General features: G+C 43.1%; 1 protein-coding gene across 2 annotated transcripts; it reads left to right on the top strand.

The window, feature by feature from the left end:
• The first annotated feature begins 31 nt into the window (after positions 1–31).
• LOC139641556 (pecanex-like protein 3) lies at positions 32–27,442 on the top strand. Of its 2 annotated transcripts, XM_071516005.1 has the most exons (36): positions 32–422; positions 1,535–2,026; positions 2,651–2,859; positions 2,966–3,071; positions 3,736–3,775; positions 4,011–4,106; positions 4,445–6,193; positions 8,075–8,204; positions 8,652–8,821; positions 9,059–9,116; positions 9,224–9,365; positions 9,524–9,681; positions 10,403–10,556; positions 11,170–11,202; positions 11,390–11,561; positions 12,260–12,370; positions 12,676–12,767; positions 12,871–12,980; positions 13,397–13,502; positions 13,632–13,724; positions 13,838–13,988; positions 14,346–14,490; positions 15,088–15,265; positions 15,479–15,587; positions 16,314–16,443; positions 16,561–16,619; positions 16,720–16,935; positions 18,266–18,519; positions 18,928–19,158; positions 19,888–19,991; positions 20,105–20,252; positions 21,190–21,420; positions 21,819–22,093; positions 22,592–22,761; positions 23,506–23,918; positions 24,065–27,442. In XM_071516005.1, the coding sequence occupies exons 2-36, from the start codon at positions 1,874–1,876 to the stop codon at positions 24,215–24,217; spliced, it is 6,849 nt and encodes a 2,282-aa protein (XP_071372106.1). In that variant the 5' UTR covers positions 32–422; positions 1,535–1,873; the 3' UTR covers positions 24,218–27,442. The 2 variants fall into 2 exon arrangements, with proteins under 2 accessions (XP_071372106.1, XP_071372107.1); XM_071516006.1 differs by lacking the exon at positions 32–422 and having other exon boundaries at positions 710–2,026; positions 4,011–4,117; positions 4,465–6,193.
• Positions 27,443–27,738: the final 296 nt, after the last annotated feature.

Consider the following 27,738-nt stretch of genomic DNA (forward strand, 5'->3'; position numbering starts at 1 on the left):
GCGTGCGTGCGTGTGTGTCAACTAGTTAGCTAACGTAAGCTACCTAGTTAGCTAGCTTTTTGAAACATCACATTTCATGATTCACTGGCAACGTTTATGCCAAGAAACAGCTGTCGCTCATCATGAGAGAAGACCTCCGCTGCCACTGGATGTCTAAGCTTTCATGCCAAAGAGGATGAGAGACTTTGACCAGCTGCACAGAAAACAATGATAAGTTAGCTAACGTCAACGTTAGTCAAGCTATTGCTAACGTACAGCTTTTGGCCAAGCGACTATCTAGCTCGCTAGCATCCTGGGAAGGAAAGATCTGAGATTTTGCAAGGACTGAACGCGGAAGGAAGATATGAGGCAAGCTGGACAACTAATGTTAACGTTAGTAAGCTAGCTATACTGGAATCCCAGCGTGGAAAACATATTTCACAGTGAGCACAATTATCAAACGTATCACGTAAAACAAAGCTAACGTTAGCTAATGAGGGAACTGTTAACGTGCACCTAGAAACAGCGAACGATTAACTTAACGCCGTAGGCTAACGTTACATTTCAACTAGCTAGCTAATGTTAGCGACATTAACCAGCTAACGTTAGCGTTAAATGCTGATATGTGCGGCCTAACATTAGCCGGCAACTAGCGTTAAGCAATCTAACGTTAGCTAGTTAACGATGGCTAACCATGATCGTCAGCCAGTATGCTAACGTTAAAGCTAACTGCCATCGGTTATGTTTTCATATTCACTGAGATGATTGAAGGCGTTGGTGGTTAAACGGCTCACATTTTAGACCGACCATCTGAAATAGGCTATATACTGATATTACTTAGCTAGCCTAAACTGTTTGCTAGCTTGCTAATGTCAATCGGCAAACTTAATCTAGCTGGGAGAGCATTGGCCTGGATATGAATATAGTGATTCTTTGCTGCTGACAGTCATCCCATCTGAAATTTAAAAAGTGTATCGACACATATTATTATAACTGGCTCCCCTGCCGTTTGTGTTTGACTTAAAAGCTAACACTTGCATGCTACACTCAGTGCAATCAATGTATTCAATGGCAGTGTTAGCTGATGTTACTCACAGTCTAACCTTTGCTTTAAGTGATAAGTTAACATTATCTTTCCGGACTCTAGCGTTATAGCTAGTGAAAGTATTACTGTGAACTTAAACTTAAGTTCTCAACGTTACATGTCAAATGAACAAGTATGAATTTGGTCTCACAACTCTGATGCAGTTCCGTTTAGCTTGTGATCTTTTGCTAAATGAAACCAAGGCAAGCTGAATTCAAGAGGAACCTCTGTATATACATAATCGTAGTGCAATTTTACCAAGTTCTATAAATAAAATAAACAGAATAGCCAGTATAAAGTGTCATCTCTGCAACTGATGTGTTTGTGTAGACAGTGCAAAGCTGTACCACAACAGATGAAATCACATTGTGATTCTCACTGTAATCTCACAAGTCAGTTTTGCCCACTGAATAGAACATAAACATTCTGACAATGTATTAGGAAGCAAACCAGTTTTGATTTTTCTTACAGATGAATGTTTTTTCATACATTCAGTGGGTTACCAATGTGCCAAAAAGTCACTCTCCTGATTACCCGACAAGGATTAGGCTAGATTTTGGCAACGGCGGTGCAGGGAGGGAGCACATTCTGGCACAAGAATATGCATGGACTCTTGAGCTCAACTGAAGAATACAAATCGGAGATACAGAACTATCATGCTTGATGAAAAGGTCTTGGTTAACCTGCCATCCCCAATGGAAGTGCCATTGTAGACGCAAGACACTGTGGCTCCAACTGCTGCACAGTTTTTTGAGCTACAGCCTTAGAGGAAGCATTGCAACTTTGGGTTGATCTAACCTGAAGGTGGAGATGGGTTCCCAAGCTCTTCAAATATTGCGGCAGGGTGTGTGGGCTTCACTCACAGGAGGCTGGTATGTGGACCCCCATCAGAGTACATTCTCCAACTGCTTCCACCTCTACCTTTGGATATTCCTCCTGGCCTTCCCTTTCCTGCTGTACATGGTGAGCGCAATTGCACAGGAAGCTGATCACCAGTTTATCCACACATATGAATGAATGAATCAATTCAGTTAAGGCCTTAGTCTTTATAAACAGCTTTTTAAACTTAACCAGAATTGCTTTTATTTAACAAGTACAACTGTTGTACAAGGAATTTAACACATTACATTTACACAATACATGATGTAACATGACTGTAACATAACCTCATATTTATTGCTGACAAGACATACTGTATGACAGACTAAACAAACACACTACAAGTATACATTAAAATCTGAAGAGTTGTTCCAGTTTTGCAGCACTGGCAAAATTAGGCCAAATATTAAAACATTCAGTTTATCTGCATGTCAAAATGCAGTGACTGCCTCATTTCTACTTTCTTTGGCAGGCTTTTCTTTTATAGTACCAAAGAGCTTCATCCACAAGCTTCTGTGGCCAGTGGGCTGCTTCTTTATGATAACTGCATTGCGTCATATTAAGTACATTGTTGGTGTGTTTCTTGGTGTCACTGTTTGCCAACTGTTATTGAATAGTGCCCGTCACTCATCCCTTGAGGTAGACCAGCATTACCTAATTTCCGTTTGTAGTCTCAATTGCTGTCATTGTCTTTTCACTCCCTCTTAGGCTCTTCCTCCCAGCTTGGTGGTAGCAGGCGTGTACTGTGCTGTGGTGGCGGTCTTCTTCACAGCCATCAAGGTGGTGAATTACCGGCTTCACGCTATGTTCGACCTTGGGGAGATTGTAGAGAAGAAGCAGGCCTCACTCACAGCTGAAGCCCCAAGGATGGAAGAAGGAGACGAAGGGTCAGGTGCCCACGATGGGAATCAGCACAGGTAACAAGGATAAAGATGTTGGAGAAAATCTGTGAAATCACGTTTTATTCATGTGCTGCAGCCTCTTGATTTCATGCATGTGCCCCATTGTGTAACTTCCTCACAGGGACAGTCATGTTGGTGTGGAGATGACTGTGTTTCGGAAGGTCAACTCAACACCCCCGGTGCGCTGCAGCTCCCAACATTCTCTGTTTGGACTGAACCAGGTGTCGGTGAGGGTTGCCATACTTTACAGTAGCATGCTGTCTTCAGTCCTCCCTCTATCCTCACAGAAAACCAGGCGTGATGAGTGTCACATATTCTTCTCTGACATACAGTATATTAGACTGGCAGAAATTTTTATTCCAGGCAAATTTGCCATTTCCGTTATATCAAATCTTAATATTCCATTGTAAATTGTCTACTGTTTTTTTGGCAAAGACAGAAGTCTCCTGATCATAAAAGAAATAATCAGTTTCTTTGTACATTTGGCTCATCAGTATCATTCCACCACTTATTGAAGAAGAACAGTGTCACTTTGTTGTTGTACATACACTCAGCTTGTTTTCTTTACCTTAATAGTTTTTTTTTGACTGAAATGCCTATGGGACATCAGCAATGATACACATTAGAGCATGTTTAATTTACAACTTCCTACATCAAGTATGCATCAAACAGTTAGTCGGGTAGTTTGTCACATTCACCTGCTGGACAGCTTGGCAAAAAGTTCTTATTCATACAAACACATTTCTGGAAGACACAGAGGATGGGGGGAAAATATAATTTCCACTAGGTCCTGCTGTTATCCTAGCTCATTATTATGATATAATGTTATGATATGGGCTACCCGTTTTGATGGACTAACTGTGTGGCTTATTGATTTATTTGAATCCTCAGGAGTTTTTGCCCCAGTTGGAGGACACCGGGGGCACTAAGGGTATGTATCTATGTTTTATGTAACCATACTGCATACTAGGTTGGGTTAGGTTTTACCAGTGACATATAATGTATAAGCCTAAACTAATGTATTTCTGTACACCGTCCTTGCAGCAGAGTCAATGTAAAAGTAGCCTAAGTCATAAAGCAGCATTTCATTTTAAATGTTGAATATGCACTGTTTTGATTCTGGGGGTTACTTTACATCTAGCTTCACTTCTTTCCTTTCACCTCAGATATCAAGGAGCTAATGCGGGAACAAGGCAGCAATAATGTAATTGTGACTTCAGCTCACCGCGAGATCCTACGCCAGAGCTCCCAGGACACCATTAGTAAGTCTGCTGTTCAGCCACCGGAAGTAGCATGATATACACTGTACACAGTCCAACCCTGTCTGTAAAAAAGTCATGTTCAGGAGCACAGGCTATAAGCATACAAATATAGCCATTCCATTATAGCAGTGGTTCTCGATCCTGGTCCCTGTGACCCAGAGTACTGCTGGTTTTCTATCCTATCACCTAGTTAATTGCATTCACCTGGCATCCCAGGTATAAATCAGTCCCTGTTTAGATGGCTATAATGAAATAGGATTTAGAACCGCTACATTATAGCCATTCCAAATCCATGTTGTGGTTTGTATATTCTGATTTTGGTCTCTCTCACTTTACAGGGGCTGCCAGTGTGGTCCAGTCCTGCATTGCTGCTGCTCTGGGAGGTGAATTCCCAGGTCTAATGGGAGTGCCTGGAGTGTCAATTGGATTTGGAGAGCCTGGAGATTGCCTATCTATCCCCCCCTCACCCTCCAGCCAGGAAGATGGAGGAGAGAAAGAACAGTTGCAGGAGGTGGAGGGGTTGCCAGAGCAACTGTCTCAGCAGAGTCCTGAGGAAAATGGGATGGGGGCCTATTCTCCCCTGGGTCCCTCTGCTGAATCTGAGAGCTTGGGGGACACTCCTCTTAGCCCCCTTATAAAGAGCAGCTTAAGTGAGGAGCTGAGTGAGAATCTTCTGGGTTTGGGCCTTGACCCTGTGGCATTTGCACCGGGGACTGAGCACCCAGGCAGCCGCAGCGGGGTGGCGCTAGCTGCCGGATCCACAGACAGCTGTTTCAGCGCGGGTGGAGCCACCACAGACCGCGAGACCCTTAGCACTGTTAGCAGCTACCGCAGTGAGAAGACAGATTCCACCCAGCTGGAGAGCCCTTCGTTTAGCCAACCACGGCCTGCAGATGCACGGGTGTCTGCCTCAGCACCAGCGGTGGGCTCCAGCCTCCCAGGATCCACAGAGGATCCAGCAGGACTGGGTGGCAGTGATACTGACAACCTGTCGGACAGTGTGTTATTGCGCTCCCCTTCCAAAGATTTCTCCCTGGGCCAGGGGCTAGACAGAACGCTTGTTGAAGGAGAGGACTTGCCCTCTGTACCCTCCGATATTGCACAGCCCCCTCCCCTCCAGAACTCTTCCCCCTCAAGTAGTGGCCACTCAGAGGTTTGTGATTTAGACAGAATTGTCCCAGTTCCCCCACTGCCCCCGCCTCGGCAGGCCAACTCGGTGCCCTCAGGGCTGGCCCTGGGTCTTGTGTGTTCTGAGCCTGCTCTGCCCATTTCCTCTACCCCCTTCCTACTGTCTGACCAGCCCACTCTGCAGGCCCAGCAGGTGGTGCGCCCTAAAGACTTGAAGCTGCTGCGGGCCAGCGGCAGTAGTGTGGGGCACAGGCCTGGCCGACGGAAAGCTCCTCGGAAGCGGGCCGGGGCAGGAAGCAGCAGTTTTGACTGCGGCTCTTACAGGCGTCACCACAATCACAGGCAACACAGAGACTACATCCCAGTGCGCAACCGGCTGGGCACCAAGGCTTACAGTGAAAGCCTGTTTGAGGATTCCAGCGACGAGGATGACGGCAGTGACATGAGTGCTGGCTCCAGCCTGGGCTCTCAGAGGCGATATAGCTCGGATGACGACGACGATGATGATGATGACTCAAGTTCCTCTACCTCCTGCTACTCCCCAGACCTCGCTAACACTGGCATTACGTCCCCACTCCCCTCTGCCCCTCAACTGCCCACTCCGAGGGAAGGGGATATACCTGAGACTGCTGGCCCCTCACATTCTCGAGCTGCCCAGCGCTCTGCTAGCACAGCTAGCGCTAAGACTCATGCGAGAGTGCTAAGTATGGATGGGGCAGGTGGAGGCCAGAGCAACACAGCAGCCCTGCCCTCCACTCTGCTTACTATGCCCTCCTCCTCCACCCCTGCCCCTCGCACCCTGACCATCTCCAAGTCGGATCTGGAGGCCCGCACCATCCATACTGACAGCTTCCCAGGGACTCATCACCACCGGCTGGATTCACTGGGAGGCTCCTGGACTGGCAACCAGATGGGCTGGAGGGCAGGAGAGCTGGTTGAAGAGGGAGCTGTGGGGGGAGGTGAGTCCAAAATACCTACATATATTAGAGTATCACATTGTCCTTCCATGTTTTGCATGATTTGTCATACTAGTGCTCTATGTATAGGAGTGCAAATTTAATGCATATACTCAGTAGCCTACATTTTCATAGACACACTGACAACTGTGGGACCTCACATAGAGCACAAAGAAACGGTGCAGGACATACTATGGACAATACACTATACATATCATATCATATGCAGTATGGTTGCAGCCATAGAGGAAAGTGTATAGTGAGTGACCTGTAGTATTTGAACAGTGTACCATGAGGAAGTTGTGCTGAGTAGAATGAAATCCATGAATATTAAACAATATATGCTTCAAAGGTTGGTCAAATTAATATAATTGTTTAAATAAGCCATAAAACATGAAACATGACTTGTTTTCCAGAGAGGATACAAATGAAGACAGAATCTAGAATAGTTAAAAGTGTCTTTCTTTTCTTGGTTGCATTTGCTTTAGTTATTTCTCGACTATAGAGCTCTCACAACATAGATAATCAATGATGGTTAATCAGATCTGCGTGTGGAACGTTTCTTCAAAACCATGAAATGGACTTAGTCCTGTATGTGCTATTATAGCAAAATGTATTTATATGCGCCTTTCAAAACAAATGTTACAAAGTGCTTTACGAAGACTACAGAGAACACAACAGAGCAAGTAATTCAAATCAAGTGAGACATGTCACAAAACATGTACAGAGGGAGCTTGATGTGTATTGGCTGGGAGGCTGTTCGTTGTGTTGGGGCTCTGATTGCAAAGTCACCTCTTGATTTCAGCCTGGACCTGGGGACAGTCCAGAGCTTTGTCAGCTGATCTAAGACTGCACTCTTGTACATACAGGTATAAAATACAGGAAAATGCTGTTGTTACTATGGGATGATTGACAGCACGAATGACTTCATCTATGTTTGAAAAGGATAGATTCTAGATATATTTCTTAACTGATAGAAATAAGACTAAACAGCAATTTGGACTGGGGTAAAATAGAACAACCAGTCATCTTAGCAAATCAAATGATATCAAAGCCATTTAAATACGAAAAAATCATCAAACAAATCCAACACTGGAATATTTGTAAATTGTGGATTAATTAAAATCCTGGGCTGATGTTTTTAACCCTCTCTTGGTACTTAGAGGTAAACACTGATATAGCCTGTTCTCCAACAGTCAAAGCTGACCTCTTGGAGCCTGAATTTAAGGCCTCATGTGGCCCTGAAGAGCACTAGTTTTCTTTTATGTTGCTTAATCCAGGTTTAATCCAGGACTATTTGAAACTGTATTTGTGAAGGCAGAGTTAGTCCAGTTTTGAAGAAGTTCTTTGTGAGGACCTGTATTTCTTGGCTTCTTAACATCAGTTTACAGGGCACAGTGCGGCTGCCAAACTGTTGACCATTGATGCCATATTTTCACTAAACTCTTTGCTTTTATGTATTTTTACAGCTCCCATCTATAACCCATTTCTACCAGCCATTTTGCTTCCTTTTAGTAATCATTCAGTTTTATTCAGTTCAGGACTTAAAATAGCACAAGTGAGGGCAACCTTATGTTAATTACAAGGGTGCAGCCATGGACAAACTCTTCATCTTTCATTATATTGGCATATATTTCACTTTGCCCAAAATGTCTCTTAAATAAGTGATGCAGGCTACCTGTTTGACAATAGCTGGTTTGCCCAACTAAATTCTACATGCAGTTGTTGCCATGAATAAATTTGCCATAATTAAAATCCAGCATTATTTGGAGAGAATAAATGTTTAATATTATTCCCTGTCAAATGTAAATGGTGCTTTGCAAAATGTGCACCGACACTGTAATGTAAACCCTTGCATTGATGTAACTGATCACCTTCCTGCAGCTATGGCTCCAGAGGATGGGGGCAAACGGGACTCGGTGAGCAGTGTTAAGAGGACCCAGGCCATCCGCAGGAGACACAATGCAGGGAGCAACCCTACACCGCCCCCGTCCACCATGGGATCCCCTCCCAGGTTAGTCAACTCAGAACACCTGAGCCTGGGTTATGGCTGATGCCTGGTCTCAGTTGGCTCTGCTTCAGCTGTGCTGTGGCTAGCTGGCTCATATCAAATGCATTTATTTTCTACAATCTCAACCAAGTCGGTTGTGTTTTATAACCTTGTCAAAACTGTCAGCAAATTACAGTACTAAGGACATAGGAATTATTAATCCCAATTAGAATTGCCACTGTTTATTAGGGAAAATATTTGCACAGCATGCTGTTTTAGGAGTACACCATTTCAAAGTTATATACAGCACAACTTATTGGGAACATTAATGAAACTGCCCTTACTCTGTAAATTGCTACTGTGTGTGTCTGTGATGGAGCATGGCACCACTTAAATTGTATTTTAAAGGTGATGTCATATGTATTTTTTTACACATATCACTCTCTTTTATTTGTACTGTTGTTACTGTAGCCTCCAGGACCTCCAGCGGGCTCGAACCTCCTCCCATTCACGGACCCGTACCCTTCCCTCAGCCTTACAGTTTGCCTCCTCATTGCTGCTGCCCCGCGGTGGCATCCACGAGGCCTCCACCTTTGACGATACATCAGAGGGGGCAGTGCACTACTTCTATGATGAAAGTGGTGAGTGAACACCAACAAGTGACCGTGCTTTAATTGGTGTGGCGTTAATTCTAAACAATAATGGATTGTAAGAACCTGTGGACATCTATTCTAATAAAGCCAGATTTATAAAAAGGCTTGTACTAAGGATACAACACATTCATGTTTTTTCTATTTGTACTGAAAATGGTAGTGTCCTAGGTTTATTCCCTGTTGATTGCACTACATTTGAGTTCGCCTTGTGTTATTGTGTAACAGGAGTGAAGAGGTCGTACACATTTGGGCCTGCTGGAGGCGGTTATGAGGACCCAGTGCAGTAAGTTGTCAAGTTGCTATTATCAAGTGACTCTGAATAAGTTTAACACTGCATGATTTTAATTTGCCATGGAAAAATATTACTAATGTGAAATTTCACTCTTGCAGAGAGAGGGAGAGACAGTCCCAGTCCTCCAGCTTCACCTCCACTGAGGTCCAGGAAGGGGCACCAGTCCTGTCCATGCTCCAGCCCAGACCTGTGGTCTTACAGGGCATGCAGGTGCGCAGGGTGCCTTTGGAAATGCCTGAGGTTAGCAATCTTTGATACTTCAGTGTTCAGATTATTCTATGTAGAATGTCATGCAAATAAGCCAGAAGCTTCTCTACCTCAGAGGAAACTATAGCAAGGTTGTTCTCGTGTTTGCTCTTCTGCATTCATCACTCACTTCTCACCTCATCTCTCTCTAGTTTGATCTGGATCACGAGTCTCTACAAGAGTCCCAGGAAAACACACTGATGATTGAGGAGAAGGCCAAACCCAAACAGTACTATCGTTTTTGGGTGCTGCCGGGGAAGTGGCTGAGGGTTCGATATGATCGACTGGCCCTTCTGGCCTTGTTGGACAGGTAAGACAGACTGTTTGTGTAGGGGTGAGATGATATTCCATACATGGTCCCTTGTTCTCAAAAACAAAGCAAAGCATTTTGCACTTTCCTAATATCAATGGCTTGCATGTGATCAGTTATACTAGGAGCACATTTAGAAGTCATAGTTCAATCCCATTTTGCCATTTCTGACTTATTCTGCTTTGAAAGTAAAATCATATTATTCTCTGGCTGCAAAATACACTGCAAAATCCAGATTTGACTGACAAAAGCAATCATAGATGTATACATGCATTTGTGTATATTTGTTGAGAGAAATTCTCTGTATTCTCTTCTCTTCTCTGTATCTTCCATTTTGTTTTTCCTTGGTTGACCAATTCTTCTTGCAGTGTTGAGAAAAGCAACTAATAAGATGAAGCAAGTAAAAAATCTGGCAGGCTAGGAAGGGAACTATAAACAGCATGAACGCACCTGTCTTACTCACTCCTAATAATTAACGTACAACTCTGTATTCATTGTGCAACCAACTTTTAAAGCAAGGCAATGCATTTTCTGCGAAACAGGTGCACAACGACCCACCCCAAAACAGAGGTGACCTAATTGATTATCTCCTTGTCAAATAACTTTGTGATTTAAAATACAAAACAATCAGACAGTGGGGCCCAAACATCAATGTTTAGCTGTCCAAATACTTATGGAGCCAATCTAGCTGTGGATTGATCCCTCTGCACCCCGTTATCAGGAACCGCCGTGTGGGGGAGAATGTGTTTGCTGTGGTGCTGGCCAGCCTAGTGGCCTTCCTGGGGTTCCTGCTGCTGCACCAGGGCTTTTTCAGGGACATCTGGGTCTTCCAGTTCTGCCTGGTCATCGCTAGCTGCCAGTACTCCTTACTGAAGGTACTTTACCTCTGGATTTCAAGTACGAAATTGCTCTTTGTTAAAAAGGTCTTAAATTTATCTTGACCAAACTAGGGCTGAACGATTAAATTAACGAAAAAATATCTAATTGCAATTATTTTGACTGATATTGCAATTGCGATATGATTTGCGATATTAGAGGGAATGATAATTTTTACATCATTATTCTCATTTTCATTGAAAAATGTATTAAAATGATTATGGTGTGATCTGTACCAAGCAAAAATGTTTTCTTAAGTCTGTAGAATATTATGTGTAGGCCAGGACATCTCTGCAGCACGACAATATTTAATTTAAAGTGGTATTTTGACACACATTTCGCCTTTAACAAATATTGCGCCTCCTGCGATTTGAAAATTGCAGTAGGTCATATTGCGATTTCGATTAATTGTTCAGCCCTAGACCAAACTTGCAGACACACTGTTTTTATCTTCTGTATACATTATACAGTGCAATATCTACATCAGAATTGTCTTGAGCGTTGTAAATGATCTCTTCACTCCTGTCTCCTTTCAGTGTGGCTTCTCTTTTTTTAATCAAAAAAATTTGAAAACGTATGAAGCTAACACTCCCTCCCTCTATGTTCTCTTAGAGTGTACAACCAGATGCAGCTTCTCCAATGCACGTGAGTGGTGTTTTTACATGCTTAAATTTAATCACAGCAAAAACCTGAACATTGAAAATTTTGCCATGCACTAGTGCACAAATATACAAATATTTAACCTTTTATAGCCAATCATCCTGTCATCATAGTATTATTTTGTTTAAGTCAACTGTCTCAAAGACATAACTCTTTGTCTGTTATCTGACAGGGCCATAACTGGATCATTGTATACAGCCGGCCGGTCTACTTCTGCCTGTGCTGTGTGTTGATCTGGATCTTTGACCTATCTGGGCGCTCCGGCAGCCTGCAACCCTTCTCCCTCTATGGTGTTACCTTCTTCTCTGCACACTTCCTGCTCTGTGCCAGGGATATGCTCATTGGTTAGTTGCAACAGTCAGACACATTTGCACACACTTCATTCTTGGTGAGATTCAGCATATTGCCAACAACACTCGACCTCTATGGTAATGTACATACTGTATGAAATGATTGAAATATCCCTGTGTTTCAAACTTGTTTGAATTATCAGTTGCACCAGGCTATTGTTTTGATATGGAATCAGATCACTCTCATATGGCAGCTGGCCATTGCCGTACATTCAATGTTCAGACACTAAGGTTTTAGATGGTGAGGGTAACAGAGGCATGGTGAAGTAAGCATGTCCTGACTTCAAATTGGAGTTTTACCAGCTCTAGTCATGTTTGTATAATTTGTAAGAGAGGTACTGTCTACCGTCATTACTGCTATCCAAGACTGTTAACACTGTATTTGATATTGGACTATATATTTAAGAAGAGAATAATGTCATAAATTCTCGGTGCACCACTTTATAATATATGGAGCAGATTAATGTAATCTGGAGATCTGATGAAATCGTGGTGAAAATGGATGGCTTTAAATTTTGAGGGGAAGGGGAGTTTTATCAGAAAGAAAATTTAACAGGTTTTTCAAATTTGATAAAGCTTAATTAAAAGTCTTTTTTTTTTAAAAGATGACAGAAATTTGAGCATGCAAATGGTGTGTGTGTGTGTTATGTTTCCCCCAGCATCACATGCTGTCTTTTTTTTTTGTCCAACAGTGTTTGCCTTGTGTTTTCCGGTCATTTTCCTGTTTGGGCTCCTACCTCAGGTCAATACCTTTGTCATGTGTCTGCTGGAGCAGATCGACATGCACATTTTTGGAGGAACTGGTAAGAACATAGCTGCATAGAGGATGATAATGATGATTTAATGTGTGTTAGTAAATTAGGAAATTCTTTTTGCAGCATACAACTGTCAGCACAGCACAACAGAATCATGGCTTGCTACACAAGGCAACAATAGATTAGGCAAAAGTATTTCTACATATTCAAGGACTCAATTATTTTTGCTTCAGTTCAACAGTGCTACACTGGCAGGCACAAATAAGCCACAAGTCTGGGTGGTTTAATGCCCATTATCAGTTGTGATTAGGTTCTTCCTCATATTCTCTCTGACATTGTGTCTCTTTCCTCAGCCACTACCAGCCCCCTATCATCTCTGTTCAGCCTAGTGCGCAGTGTGTTGGTGGCTGCACTGCTGTATGGATTTTGCCTGGGTGCTATCAATGTGAGTGTCAGAGAGACTCAGAGCAAATGCATAAGTAGAGGTGTTGTGTTTGCATTAACTTTCTGAGCAGACTATGAGTTGATTATTGTATCCTTGATTGTAGGCACCGTGGGGGGATGCCCATGTGCCAGTACTGTTCTCTGTGTTTTGTGGCCTACTCCTGGCCTTATCCTACCACCTCAGCCGCCAAAGCAGCGATCCCACCATCCTGTGGTCAGTATATTCTATTTCACATAGTCCCCAATGGCTTTCCTGTTCGTTAAAATGCTTGTTTGTACTTAAGCAGTAGATAAACAACAAACATTAACCCAAAACTCTGAAACAATCACATCCAGCAATGATTTGGCAATGAGCGCACCTGATGAAGCCATAATGTGAAACACGTAATGCAATGTTTTTTTACACGCTTTGTGAAAAATCAAGTATTGTAATTGAAAGTAAATAGTCTAATAGTTTCTGTCTAACCTGATCGTTATTATTTTATTTTTTCCCTTCCCTTTGAAGTCGTGTCTCGTCTGGTATTCCCTAGTCTGTAGTTTTGTAAGATTTATCCAACCAATAATAACACCCTTCTGCTTGTGTAGCTCTCACAATTCCTGTGTGTATGTTTTTGCCTCCTCCACCCCCAGGTCTCTGGTCCGGTCTAAATTATTCCCAGAGCTCGAGAACCGAACACCAGAGGAACCCCCAGTGGAGATCAAGGACCCTCTTCCTGAGAAGCTGCGTAACTCTGTGGTAAAGATCGCCCTCCACTTACCTGTACAGACTGCAGTGGCACAGTTTCACATTTTTGTAGAATCCAGGCTTTTCTTAGTCATTTATTTGAAACGCATCTTCCTGTGTGCTCGCTCTGTCTCTTTGCAGAAAGAGATTCTTCATTCAGACCTCGTCATGTGCCCCCTCATGGCTGTGATTACCTTCGCCATTAGTGCCAGCACAGTCTTCATCGCTCTGCAAGTCAGTTGGAGCAGGGATTATGATCCTAACAGTACATTTCTCAGAGGTTTTCAGTGACCAGTGTCCACAGGTCTTTAACACTAATTTCTCTCCCCTTTTCTCTTGATCCACAGCCTGCCCTTAGTTTTGTCCTGTACATCCTGGCAGGTGTGATAGGCTTCCTTACACATTATCTCCTGCCTCAGCTTCGCAAACAGCTGCCTTGGTTCTGCCTGGCCCACCCTGTGCTCCGATCCAGAGAGTACAGCCAGTTTGAGGTTCGAGGTGAGTGTCTGCTTGCTCTTCCATCTCAACACACTCGCCTACATACATGCATACATAGCAGCTGGTAGTACCTTAAAAGGTTGAGAAGCAAATAATGAACTACAGTATCCCAGCTGTGAAAATTGACATGGGGAAGTGAAAAGGTAGCACTTCAATAAGGGGTGAAAAACACAGGCTCCCACATGCTTATGGAAATAGTTCAGAACAAGTCGTTAACATTAAGCCATGCCCACCATGGGATAAAACATCAATTTAAATGTACTCTTTTCAAGGTGAACATGAAGGGAAAGGCCAGAGTTCAGACCATTTACTGCCTCTACTAGTGTGTGACATTGTTTTGCCTTCTCTTTGCCCCAGATGCTGCTCAGTTGATGTGGTTTGAGAAGCTGTACGCATGGCTCCAGTGTGTGGAGAAATATTTCATCTACCCAGCTGTAGTGCTCAACTCCCTAACAACAGAGGCCCGAGCTGTGGGCCAGAACCATAAAGAGCTGGACATCTAGTAAGCATTTCCTCCATCCTGTCTACTACTACTTCACTTCCACGCTCCTCAGTCCCTGCTCCCCAAGAATATGTATTTAGAGAGCACTGTATGTGTTGGAACTATAGAACGTAAAAATCAATAGACACGGTTATCCGCCCTCAGTTGTATGACTTTCTACAGGTTTTGCTCAGTAATGCAATATGCATAAAATATGCCCCCTCACTCATGTCACTTTATTCCCTCTGCCCATAGACCAGGCACAGTAACAGTTGCATATTTGAATAAAACAGGCGGCGACATCGTCTGGCACCAAAGATCAGTCAATAACAGATGGCAATTTCAGTAGCATGCCTTTTGCCATTAGATATCAGACTTTACACAGATTTGGGTTTGAAGTTTAATTACTCCTTCATGAATAGGTATATTAACAATTTGAATGTTGTACGAATTCAACTCAAATAGAGTATGAAAGGGCAGTTGTCATTCCAGTAAAATTGTAGCACATGCAGCTAGCCACTTGTTTTCTGGGTCTGGAGATCTTGTGTCTCTGGATTTAGCCTTGTCAACATGTATCTCTCTTTTTCTCTCCCTGCTTCTCTTCCTCCACCCCTCCAGCAGCCGAGCTCTCTTCATCTCCGTGGCGGGAATGAAGCTGCTGCGTTCGTCCTTCTGTGCCCCGTCACAGCAATACGTCACGCTGTGCTTCACCACGCTCTTCTTCCACTTTGACTATCCGCACTTCTCTGAGACCTTCCTAGTCGACTACTACTTCATGTCCATTCTCTTCAGCAAGGTTAGAGCGCACGGCCTATCGTCTCACAGGATTTTCATCACATGAATATGATTACTTCATATATTCCCCCCACTTTAGTAGCCATTATTCTGTTAAATGGACATCTGTATGTTAACCTCTGCTGTATCAACAGTATAGTAGCTATGTAGTGGTATGGTTACAATTGCTGATATGTTTTCTGATGTATCTTTCCTATATTTGCTGATTTCTCAGATGTGGGATCTGCTCTACAAGCTGCGCTTTGTGTTGACTTACATTGCCCCCTGGCAGATCACCTGGGGCTCAGCCTTCCATGCCTTCGCTCAACCCTTTGCTGTGCCCCGTATCCTTCAGACGTACTCCCACAGTCAATACTGAAAGTGTCTGTCGGCTCATCTGTGTTTGTAATACTAAAAAATTCATTTCTTTTGCTTGTTCTGCTCCACAGGGAGGTTGGAGCGTAGGGGCAGCTATAGAACAGCATCCCGTTTGATCTGTTTAGGGATTCAGTACAGTGTTTACCATACAATGTTAATATGTGGGCGACCCTGCCAGGAAATTACGTACGTTTTTGTTTTGGATTCATTTCGGGTGTCTTGATGCATGGATTTAATGCTACTGAATGCCAAAAGCTTGTTGGTGAACTACTGTGACCATGATTCATTGCACCTATGACAGCTGTTCTCCTCCGAGTCGCAGTGTGTCTGTGCCGACACAAATACTGAATGGAGAGACACTTTGAAATGTAGCCTCAATAATCAGATGGAAATATAACTGACCTAAAGAATGAAATGAGTTACTGGGCTCGCTAAATGACAACCTGTGGGAAACACTGCAGTGTCTTGCTCAAGGGCACTTCAGCAGGGCGGATGCTTGCTGTCACAGCGGCTTGAACCTGGCTTATTGGTTTTTCAAATGGCAGTGGAGAGGTGAGAAAGAGTTTTGTTTCAAGTACACTGTATGTGCCTTTCCATATTAATCCACCGGGATGCTGCATGTTATGAGCATTGAAGGACCCTGAGCAGTTACGATGTTGTTGGAGATGTCCTTAACTCCTCTGTCACTTCAGACTCTGCGGTGCTTTTTGTCCAGGCTGTGTTCTCCGCTATCTTCTCCACCCCTCTCAATCCTGTCCTGGGCAGTGCCGTGTTCGTCACCTCATACACCAGGCCTGTCAAGTTCTGGGAGCGAGACTACAAGTAGGTTTCAGATTCTGTTTGAAGTGTGAGATAGCATCTTGTAATCTGTCTAAAAGTGTTTCACCTCTGTCTAAAAGTGTTTCCTTTGAATTTGACTCATTGATCTCACCTTTGCAGCACCAAGCGGGTCGATCATTCCAACACAAGACTCGTCACCCAGTTAGACCGCAACCCAGGTAGGCTACAACAGCCTCTCGCCATGTAATCATCCTCCCTATTTAACTAGTAGTCATTTGTGTTCTTAATTTATGCCGTGGATCCTTCCTCTTTTAAAAGGTGCCGATGACAACAATCTGAACTCGATTTTCTACGAGCACCTGACACGCTCCCTGCAGCATAGCCTGTGTGGGGACCTGCTGCTGGGCCGCTGGGGCAACTACAGCACAGGCGACTGCTTCATCCTCGCCTCAGACTACCTCAACGCTCTGGTGCACATCATCGAGATTGGCAACGGCCTGGTCACCTTCCAGCTGAGGGGGCTCGAGTTCAGAGGTCAGCAGCATGATAGGGCCAATGGGGCTTGAGGGTGTTGGAGGCTTGTGGAGCGAGCGGAGTGTGTCTGCACTTTTTTTGTTGCCTTACCTGCTGGTTTCAATATAACAAGACACACTTGGGTAATTGTGGAGTGTCCACACACAAGAGCATTTATTGACATATTCCCTATAAATAGAAAATATCGTAGTATTGCATGCATTCCTTTTTGAAAAGTCTATTGCTCTAAAAATCTATTTTAATTGCAGTTAGTTTGAAAGTTATTGTAGTTTATTCCCATACAATTATAGGTCGTATTGTCATAACTTTGTCAGTAGCATAGAGAGGAAAAAATGGTAACTGACAAAATTAATCCGCATCTCAAATTGGCTTGTGTAGGCTAAAAGCTTTACTTTGAAGTCTAAGTTAACATAAAAGTTAAGAAATAAAAGTTTTATACTGTATGTAGGCAGATTTTGCTGTTACTGAGATAAAATGCAGCTGAGTTTTTTTTTATTCGCCACAAATATTTTGCTTTGTCAACAATTTGGGGGGAAAACATGTCTAGTTTTGATATAACTCACAATATTATATCTTTTTCTCGAGAGCTCTTGTCACGTTTTTTGTGTAATAATTGAAATGACAATTGCATTTTATAAATTGGGGAAAGAAGATGCCTGCCAGCAATGCTGTGTTATAGTGTTATGTTGCAGGTATGCAGTGCTGATAATTGGATTCTGCTGAATATTTGATTCTGTTCCAAGGAAGTCAGTTTCACTGCTCCAACTGCATATTAAGGCTTTGTTAGACTAGTATGGATATGTGCTGTGCATCACTCCAAAAGAGGTTGATACTTAACAACAAAGCAAATCCATTGCATCATCTGAAACGCATCTCAAAACTAGTCTTGGAGTTAGTGAGTTTGAATTTGTTGCACACATGATGTTATACAGAGGACATTTATTCCATGTAGTGTTTTGTTCAACTCATAATGAAGATCTGATGATTACTTTCATTAATATTAATATTCATTTCTTTGGCCTAGAGCCTCTCAGAAGGATACTATTGGGAACATACAGTATAGCTTTCAAGTTTAGTAGTTTTTTTCTTAGTACAGTCTATGAGTCTTTTTTTAGCAATTCAAAACAAAGCATTATGCAATCAAATATCTAATGAACTAAAGACTGGAGCAAAAACTTTTTTTGGAGTATCAATTACACAAAGGGCTGGGACAAACTAGAATTCATATGTAGTAAGATGTAGAAAGGACTATAATATCCTGTACTGAGTCTTTTGAGCTCCTAGCGAGTGCCGCTGATCCTCATCTGCCTACCTGTCTCTCTCTCCGTAGGTACCTACTGTCAGCAGAGGGAGGTAGAGGCCATCACCGAGGGAGTGGAGGAGGACGAGGGCTGCTGCTGCTGTGAGCCTGGCCACCTGCCACACATGCTGTCGTTCAATGCTGCCTTTGGGCAGCGCTGGCTGGCATGGGAGGTGGCCGCCACCAAGTATGTACTTGAGGGCTACAGCATCAGCGACAACAACGCCGCCTCCATGTTGCAAGTATTTGACCTTCGCAAGATCCTCATCACCTACTATGTCAAGGTAGGTGAATCTCAACGAGATTTAAGCAGTTCTTACTTCTGCAACCGTTCTTTCATCCTGGTTCTTTGCTTTTTCAGTTTACTTCTATCTGACTAAAGATTGAATTTTATTAGATCACTGTGTCTGCATTACTTTTTCCCCATTCTCCATCTCTTCACATTACTTACTGTATATGTGCATTGTGGCTAGATTATGTTCAGACTATGACAAATCAGAATGGGGTTTTGACTACTTAATATCTGGTTTTGAATATCCAATAGCAATGTGAGAAAAATCTGCTTTGTGTGCATTTCACATAATGTGTCCTGATGTGACCAGATCATAAACCGTATTGAAACGACAATCGTACTGGTAGCATTGCGCTCGATGGTTGAATAATTTGGATCATGCATTTCTTTCCTTGAACAGAGTATCATCTACTATGTGAGTCGGTCTCCAAAGTTGGAAGAATGGCTGACTAATGAGACAGTTCAGGAGGCTCTGCGGCCTTGCCTCGGTCCTACATATGTAGACAGTGACCCCACCTTCAACCTGAACATCGATGAGGACTATGACCACAGGGCCTCTGGCATTACCCCCTCTGCCTTCTGCATGATTTACCTGGACTGGATCCAGTACTGCAATAGCAGGCGTCAAACGGTTAGGCTCTCTACTATATTGACACTACAGTCCTGCATGGGTTGGGTTTGTTTTTGTTGTGTTTTTCTGAGTCTGAGCTGTAACTTTTCCACATCTGTCCAAAACGACATTTAAAACCACACCTAGCCACATTTTGAACCATTAGTTAAATTATGTGTTCAGAGTTCTGTACCGTTCAAATGTTCTGTAACAAAAGACGATCAAAGAACAATATTTTTGTAGGATTGGAACCCATAATAACCAGGAACAAAAGCTTTCTATAATCCAGTAACATAACCATTATTATGTAAATCAGGAAAATCAGTTTAGAATATTTTGAAATTGAATACAGAAAAGGGGATATGGGAGACAGTAGCGAGGAAGAAAAATTTGGAGAGAGAAGGGATGGGGCTGCTAAATATGTGTCAGTGAAGTGTGTTTCTCTCCATCTGCTGATGAAACATTGCTAAATGGAGGCAGGAGTTGCTTGTTTTGTCAAGATATGTTGCTCTGCTCATCCCTAATTATAACTTGATATGACAGCTAATACCAGACTGGGACCAAACAGATATTTCATTGTTCTGAGCCACATTTTTGTGGCTCATTCTATTCTATCCATCTCTAATCTAGTTGAATAATCACAGAAAGTTTATGCTCATACAACTTGTGTGTCTACTTTGTTGTATAGTATTTGACAAAATACTTACAATATCCACCACACCAACTTTTTGCTCTGTCATTTTGTTGTAGCCGGTGAGCAGTGAAAGGGATTCTCCGCTTGTCAACCTCTGTTTCGGGCTGTGTATCCTGGGAAGAAGGGCCCTGGGCACAGCCTCCCACAGCATGTCTGCAAGGTAAGACTACCGCACCAATCTACCGTCTCTTTATATTTATATCACTCGTCGTTCCCCTTACATGCGCTAATGGTGTCGCAGGAGTTGATATTGTGGGTTTCTGCTTTTGACAGCTTGGAGCCGTTCCTTTATGGCCTCCATGCCCTCTTCAAGGGAGACTTCCGCATCACATCCCCCAGGGACGAATGGGTGTTTGCAGATATGGACCTGCTGAATCGAGTGGTGGCTCCAGGAGTGCGGATGTCGCTCAAATTGCATCAGGTAAGATTTATCTCACAGCCATGGGCATTCAGTAGGCATTTCAATACCCAGGGGTCACACAAGGGTCTGTCACTAGGTTTGACATTCAGGTAAAGCCTAGAATCAAGGTATTAAATTTCCCAGGAAAATCCCGATAGAGATAGAAAAACGTCTTTTTCTGATTTTTCACTGTAGATCTGCACTTACCTTGTAGGATGTGCGCCTTATCACTGAATTACTTGTGAATGTTACGTTTGTAACCTGGCTATAACAAAATGGCAAAATATCACTTTACTATGATGCAACTGTGTGACATTTGTCACAACAATACTACCAAACTTTGCTCTGTTTGTGTCTGCTCTGTTTGCTGACAGAGCTGATTATGTAGTTTGTCCAAAATATTTTAAATGCTTTCACTTAATATTCAGATATTCTAGGAGAAACTACTCCTTGCATCCAGTTTAACATTCAATCTGCAATCTTCACTCCCTGCAGAATATTTTGAAAGACATTTTTCTATCAATGACAACTGTACTGAAATGAGAGATGAGCAGTAGAAAATACCAATGTATAACTAACAAGGGCAGTTACAAATCATGTGGGAACAACAGTACACTATGAAGTTGTGTTACAGAATATTCACTAGCAACATTACCCACATTCATTTACAGCGAAGCAAGAACAGGCAGCAATGTAAATTGGTCAAAACCAGATTATATTTTTCATCTCATAAATTATTCAGAGGAAAAACATGAAGTAAAGTGAAATCTAGCTTTGTTTTAGCAGTGTGACCTACAAAATCTACTGACCCACCAGGCTACTGAAATTCCTCATTAGGCGGTCTAGATGATTCAAAATGTGTCCAGGCCGGTGTTTCTGTTTAGCCATGCATGGCTGACTGATTTTGTTGTTGAAAGTAATGAAGTGAGATCAGCGCTGTAATCTCTGTCTCCTCCAGGATCACTTCACATCTCCAGATGAGTATGAAGATCCCATGGTTCTCTATGACGCCATCACAGCCAATGAGGAGAAGATGCTGATATCACATGAGGGTGACCCGGTGTGGCGCAGCGCCATCCTGGCAAATATGCCTTCACTGCTGGCCCTGCGCCACATCATGGACGACGGCAGCGATGAGTACAAGATCATCATGCTCAACAAGAGGTTCCTCAGCTTTCGCGTTATCAAGGTCATTATTGTTCCTCATTATGATTCATTGTCTTGCCGTCTGTGGCTTGTTCTAACAGTAGGCCAGTTTATAGGTAATAATGGACAACAAATCCAACAGCAGTTTAGGAGTCGTCCATCACATTTTGTTGGTTATTCCACCTTATTATTGTATGAAATTCAGTGGCAATCCTGGGACATCCTAGTGGCAACCAAATTGTGGGGTCTCCGCCATAAAATTCTAAGATTCATAGACCTTATTTCTCGCATTCTGCAGACTTTATGTGTAAAATAACAATGATAAAATTTGTATTATTTTGTTGTCTGAACATCATTTTCAGTGCACACTTACTTTGAAATGTGGACTAAGATGACAGTGTGCTTCATCTGCATGCTTAATCTTTGCGCTGCCCTCTACAGGTGAACAGGGAGTGTGTGCGCGGGCTGTGGGCGGGGCAGCAGCAGGAGCTGGTCTTCCTGCGCAATCGTAACCCAGAGCGCGGCAGCATTCAAAATGCCAAGCAGGCCCTGAGGAATATGATTAACTCATCGTGCGACCAGCCCATTGGCTATCCCATCTACGTGTCGCCCCTCACCACCTCCTACGCCGGGGGCCACAGTCAGCTCCGCTCTGTCTGGGGAGGACCTGTCAGCCCACACAACATTTATACTTGGCTCATCAGCAGCTGGGACAGGTACATGGCTTGAACTTCTTGTGATATATACAGTATGTACAAACTAGGGCTGGACGATATGGTGGAAATCAATATCACGATAATCATAAGGATTTTTTTCGATATCGATATATATGACGATGTGGCTCACATAAGCGAAATCACGTTAAATAATCAAATTAATGTTCATCATATTGAACCGAATGGTAATGTTTGGTGTGATGTCAAACTAAACTGAAATTTTCACATAATATTCCTACCATACTTCATTTTGTCTGAGTTTCTAAATAAAATTAGCTTGTTCTCATCAGTTCAGACAGCAGAATTGTGCGTCTCGATATCCCAAAATCACCATATCATCAAAATATAATCCCACTAAAAGACGATAAACGATAATATTGAATTATCGTCCAGCCCTAGTACAAACATATTTACATATTTTTTAGTTCTTTCAATTTCACAATCACTGCTGTTAATGTGGATATTATTCAAATAGCTTACCTCTGTCTCTCTCTGCAGGTTACAGAAGGGTTGTGGCGCCGGCTGTAACAGCGGAGGAAACATCGAGGACTCGGATTGCGGCGGCGGCTCCACCTCCATCTCTACCAACCCAGCTGCCCACACCACTCAGAGTACGCCAGCTTCCGGCCTTCCTCAGCCCCACATCACCACTGTCCAGCCCTCCATGGGTAAGCCCCAAACCAGCTGCCTCTTCCTACAGCTTGCAGTAATATCGCCTATTCAGTTGCTTCAGCGAGCTTATATTATGCTCCACCACAAATAGCCACAGTCCAACCTCTTAAAGTAGTATTGATCGCTAATTTTGGGAAGAGCACCACTTTATGACTAGAGTAAATCATTGCACGAGTTGCAAGTAGTATTTTGGCCATTACTATATCTGTGAGACGCCATCTACAAAAACCAAATCCTGCAATTAAGTCCCCCAGCATCTGGAATCTGCCTTAAACCTTTTTTATTTTTGTCTCTAATCACATTATCAAATTGATGGAAAAAAACAACTATCCAGACTATCATTGAACATATTATGCTTGTAGTGTAGGCAAACCAGTAAAGCACTTGTTTTTGTTTTCATTAATTTCCACATCATGGACTCACTAACCTTCTAATTTTCAGCATAACCTAGATCTATCTACAAAACTAGTATAGATTGCTAGTACAAGTAAACACAGTACTTTCTTACTTCCTTGTTTTGTATTTATGTGGCAACATTCAACAATTCTGGCACATGGTCAAACAAGAGACCCTGTATATTTATTAGAGGAGGGAATTCATGCCATGTTGGTGCATTGCTTAAGTGTAATATTATAATACAATAATACAATATTGTAATACAACACAAGCCTAGTATTTGTGATATAGACCTGTCTTGAAGGTAAAATCAAATTCATGAAATACCCTTCGTTTCACTTCAGGAACGGACAACCCTGTTGGTCCCACCCCAAGCTGGCCTCACCACCCCCAGCCCCTCCCCCTCGCCCTGCTCAGCCAGTCAGAGGGCCGGATGGAGACGGGGCTGCTCACCTCCCTACAACGCACTTCCTCCATCCAGGGGCTGCTGGGCCAACAGCTGTCCAGCTCCCAGCTCTCCTTCAGCAGCTCCTTGGCTCCTCCCCCCTTGCCGGGCCCGGAGCGCTTCTGCCCTGGGAGTCTCCTGGAGAGCTCAGGGCACAGAGCGGGCCAGCGGGCTGGCCTGGGCCTGGGCCAGGGCGGCGGGCTACACTACGAGAGCCACTTTGGGAAGTGGAGTCTGTCGGGCAGGAAGGGCTTTAACGGACCGGCTGCAGTGGAGGGGGACGGAGGAACATTACAGACCATACGCACACAGGTAAGGCAGCAAAAAAGCTTCCAGTATGGCTTATATTACATTTAGATTTCAAGGCAATGTTCTGACAAACGATTACAGTGTGGGCTTACAATAGCAGTGCTGATTTGCTGAGGTGAACATCATTTTTATCTCTTATTGTTCTACAGCCTACTCCTCCTGCACCCCCGCCTGAGGCCAGTCCGACACAAGATCCTCTGGGAGCCACCCAAACAATGGATACGATCCTGCTGACTGCAGGGGACCCCCCCACCCCCCGAGAGGAATCCACAGAGCTGCCTTTACTTGAGCACCTGCGCTGAGTCTGCACCAGGTGACCCCCCGGTGACATTCTCTGCAGCGAAAGCACACCCGCGGTCGACTCTGGATCGGGCTTTGCCCACCGAGACCGGACTCATTCCAGCCTTCTGGACTCATTCCATTGATCCTTGTTCAAAGACAACTAACTTGATACATCCGAGATTTGTAAATCCTCTAATGGAAAATCAACCTTTTTTTCCATTGCACATTTTTCAACCCACTGCAATACTGGATAGATTTGGTTGTACACACGACCACTCTCCTTCTCAGCCAAAGGAGTTAAACACCTGATGGCATGTTGAGCTGATGCATGTCAGAACGCAAAAGGAGTTCAACCAACCAGTTTATTCCAAAGTCAGCTTTCACCATGTCTCATAAGACTCGATGTACTCATTCTAAAGGTTTTTCTGAAAAAAGGCACTCTGTGTCTCTATGGACAACCTCTGGGTTGTAACAGTAGTGACAGGCCAAAAAGGCCAGTGCAATTGTAAGGGATATTTTGCTTGAGTATTGTTTATTTTTCTATACTGGAGAAGGGAGGATCACCTCTGACTTTCTCTCACTTGACATCTGCAGCAGCAGTGTTTGCATAACCAATCAAAAAAAAGAAAGTTCAAGATCCTATGTTGCTGTACATGCAGGTGAAGGATATAGACTACCATGATAAGCCTTGTTTTGTTTTTCCCCCTTTACCATCCTTGCTGGACCTACAGTTGTGTGTCAAATGATATTTATTAAGTACATACTATATGACCAATTCTCAGCAACCTCCCCCACTTCTCCCCCCTGCACATCACATATTCAACAACAACAACAAAAAACGCATCCCACCAAAACTTCATCTTTCTGTCCTCTGGCCTATTTCTTACAGAGGTGCCTGACAACATCAACACTCAACAGTTCTGTCTTGGAGCAAGTATCAGGGAAAAGACTCCCTTCTATCCCGGCCAACATGTGGTGCTTTTACCGCTGAGTTTACAGTCTATTTAGGCCTGGACGCGAGTCCTGAATTTGGCTAGCAACACGGATGTGGGATGACTCCAGACAGAGCTGATGCCCGTGGATCAGGATGGAGCGAGGGTGATGCTTACCAGTGACATTGTGTTGATCACAAGACTACAAACTGGGAGTATTATAAACTAAAGCCTTTTTTGTTTTGGTGAGTGGAATGTCAATTTTTTTTTTTTTTTTACTTTACTTGAAGAATCACAAATTCCTCAGTGTCTAAGGCCCACTGAGTTAGTTTTCCTAGGATGACCGATCAATAACTCCCTCTGACCAGATCCAGTCAGCTCTAGACTTCTCTCAATAGCAGGGACCCAGGCTGCTTTGTGTGGGGAGCCAGCCGCCACCCAGAGGCCCCTCTGTTTTCTTTGCCTGCAGTACGGCCCCTCCTATTACTATACTACTGCTTCTGCATCTCCTGCTAACTACTAATATACCCACTACTACTGCTGTTCATACAACAGTTACATCCAGCGTTTTAGTTGGAAATAAACAAAGTTGAATAAATACTGAAAGCAAAGGTGGAATATTTATTTGATTAATATCGTCTTAAAGATATCTTTAAAGGGGTTTGTCTATATGGTGTGCTGATATATCGAATTGGAGATAAGATTCTGCCTTCTGTCAACTGTAACCCCCCCTCCCTCCCTCCCTCCCTCCACGTTGTTTGGTATCATCGCATTTGTATCATCTCACCAACGGCTGTCTTTTTAAGTGTGTAATATAACTGGAAGTATTCCTGAGAAGTCACTTTAAGTTGGTTTCTTTCCCACTGCACTCTTTTGCTCCACCACTGTGAAAAATTGATTAAAACACTGATTGATGGTTTTAATGGGTCGAAGTAGATCACATAACACACAAAAGAAGCTGGCAGTCTGACCAAATTCTGCCCCAATTGTTCCCCCTGGGTCCCCAGCGGCTTTTGGCCAATGCAAATCCACATATGTCCCTGCCCAGTTGTCTTGTTTTCTTTTGGGGTTGAGCGGTTCTGGGATAACCTTGTGCCATAGTGTAAATCGTTGTACCAGAAGACTGCCTTGTGCGCTAGTTTTCACACCAAATAATCTCCTCTAAACTGTGTTCCACTGTGGGAAAATTGAAAGGAAGCCAGCGTTCTCAGGGTCTATAATGGGAAAGAAATTGACTTGCTGTCTTCTGCGGGAAGGCTTTTGTCCAAAGGGAGAAAACTGAAAGGGGGATGAAGTCATAAGTGGCGAAGCTGTCAAAATTATGAGTCAGGTTGAGTATTGGGTCACGTTCAACGTTCACATTTTACAGAAGATGCCCCCCCCCCCCCCCCCCTTTCAATGTTTGTTCTCTCTGGATTTACATTTTTTTTCTTCACACTGCATGCTGTTATAGCCACATCTGTTATGTCTATTGAGTCACTCAATCTTTGCAGCGCTGCCCCCCCTCCACACACTATCAACACATCCTTAGGACATTTGAACAAGGGACACATACGAAGCCAGCCTGTTTCTTTGTCACAGAATCACATTGTTATTCAGGATTGTCCTGGCTATTGAAGTAGTGGCCCCAATTTGTTTAGCCCGCGCTAAGATTTCTTCCTATCTCGGCTGTGAAGACGCTACAACAGGCAAACAGAGCGTCAGTATCCCATGCTCACACGTTAAAAAAAACTCCCTTGACTCAGGAAAAACAGAGACTTTCTGATCAGGGCTGTTTTCTGTTTTTCTTTTTCCCTCTCATTCATCTTGTATCCAAAGCAACAGGGAGTAATTTAGGTTTTTATTTTTTTTTTATTTTTATTTTTTTTTCACTGGGAGTGAGGAAAGCACAAGTTACTGGACAGACCTGGGTGTCAATAAAAAGGGATTACTTAATCTCTGCAATTTATGTACAGCATGTTTCGTATATAAATATATATTTAAAATATAAATCTATTTTATTATGATTCGATTTTGGGTTATTTTACATTAAAGACACTATGTTGAGGCTTAGGGGAGGGTCTCTTGTGTTCACCCATCAGAGGAGAGAGCTGGCTCCTGAGTGGAGAGGCACTCTTCACAACGAAATGTGCAGTTTGGGAAGAATCAGTTAATACTTCTTTTGCACAAATGTATCGTACACCATCCCACTTTGTTATTGTTTATTTTAGTTATATGGGGAGGGGGGTCTTTTATTTAAGAACTTTAAATCATGTTCAAAGTTCTGTACAGTTTTTTTATGTGATTTTTTTTCTCCTATTTAAATTAAAGCTTTTTGTGTCTTCGTTTGCAAATTAAATGCTGTGAGTGCTTTCATTTTCCTTTTCTTTCTCGCTGGTTTCTTTGTTTTTGGGGCTGGGATGTCTTGCATCTAGAGAATATGCCTTAATTGCATTGAACCCTTCAAAATATTTTCTAAAGATATACCATGCAATGATACAATATATTCTATATTGTCAAACAATCCAGCTCTGTACAAGGGAACCCAAATACATTTTTAGGTTCACTCCCAAACACAAAACAAAGAAATATTGTATGAATTAGTGCCTAAATTATAAGAGAAGAGTGTC

Source organism: Centroberyx affinis, unplaced genomic scaffold (assembly GCF_046629955.1).
Source record: "Centroberyx affinis isolate AG114_WGS23_722 - 3 ecotype Tasmania unplaced genomic scaffold, CSIRO-AGI_Caff_v1 ptg000390l_1, whole genome shotgun sequence".
Taxonomy (NCBI): domain Eukaryota; kingdom Metazoa; phylum Chordata; class Actinopteri; order Beryciformes; family Berycidae; genus Centroberyx; species Centroberyx affinis.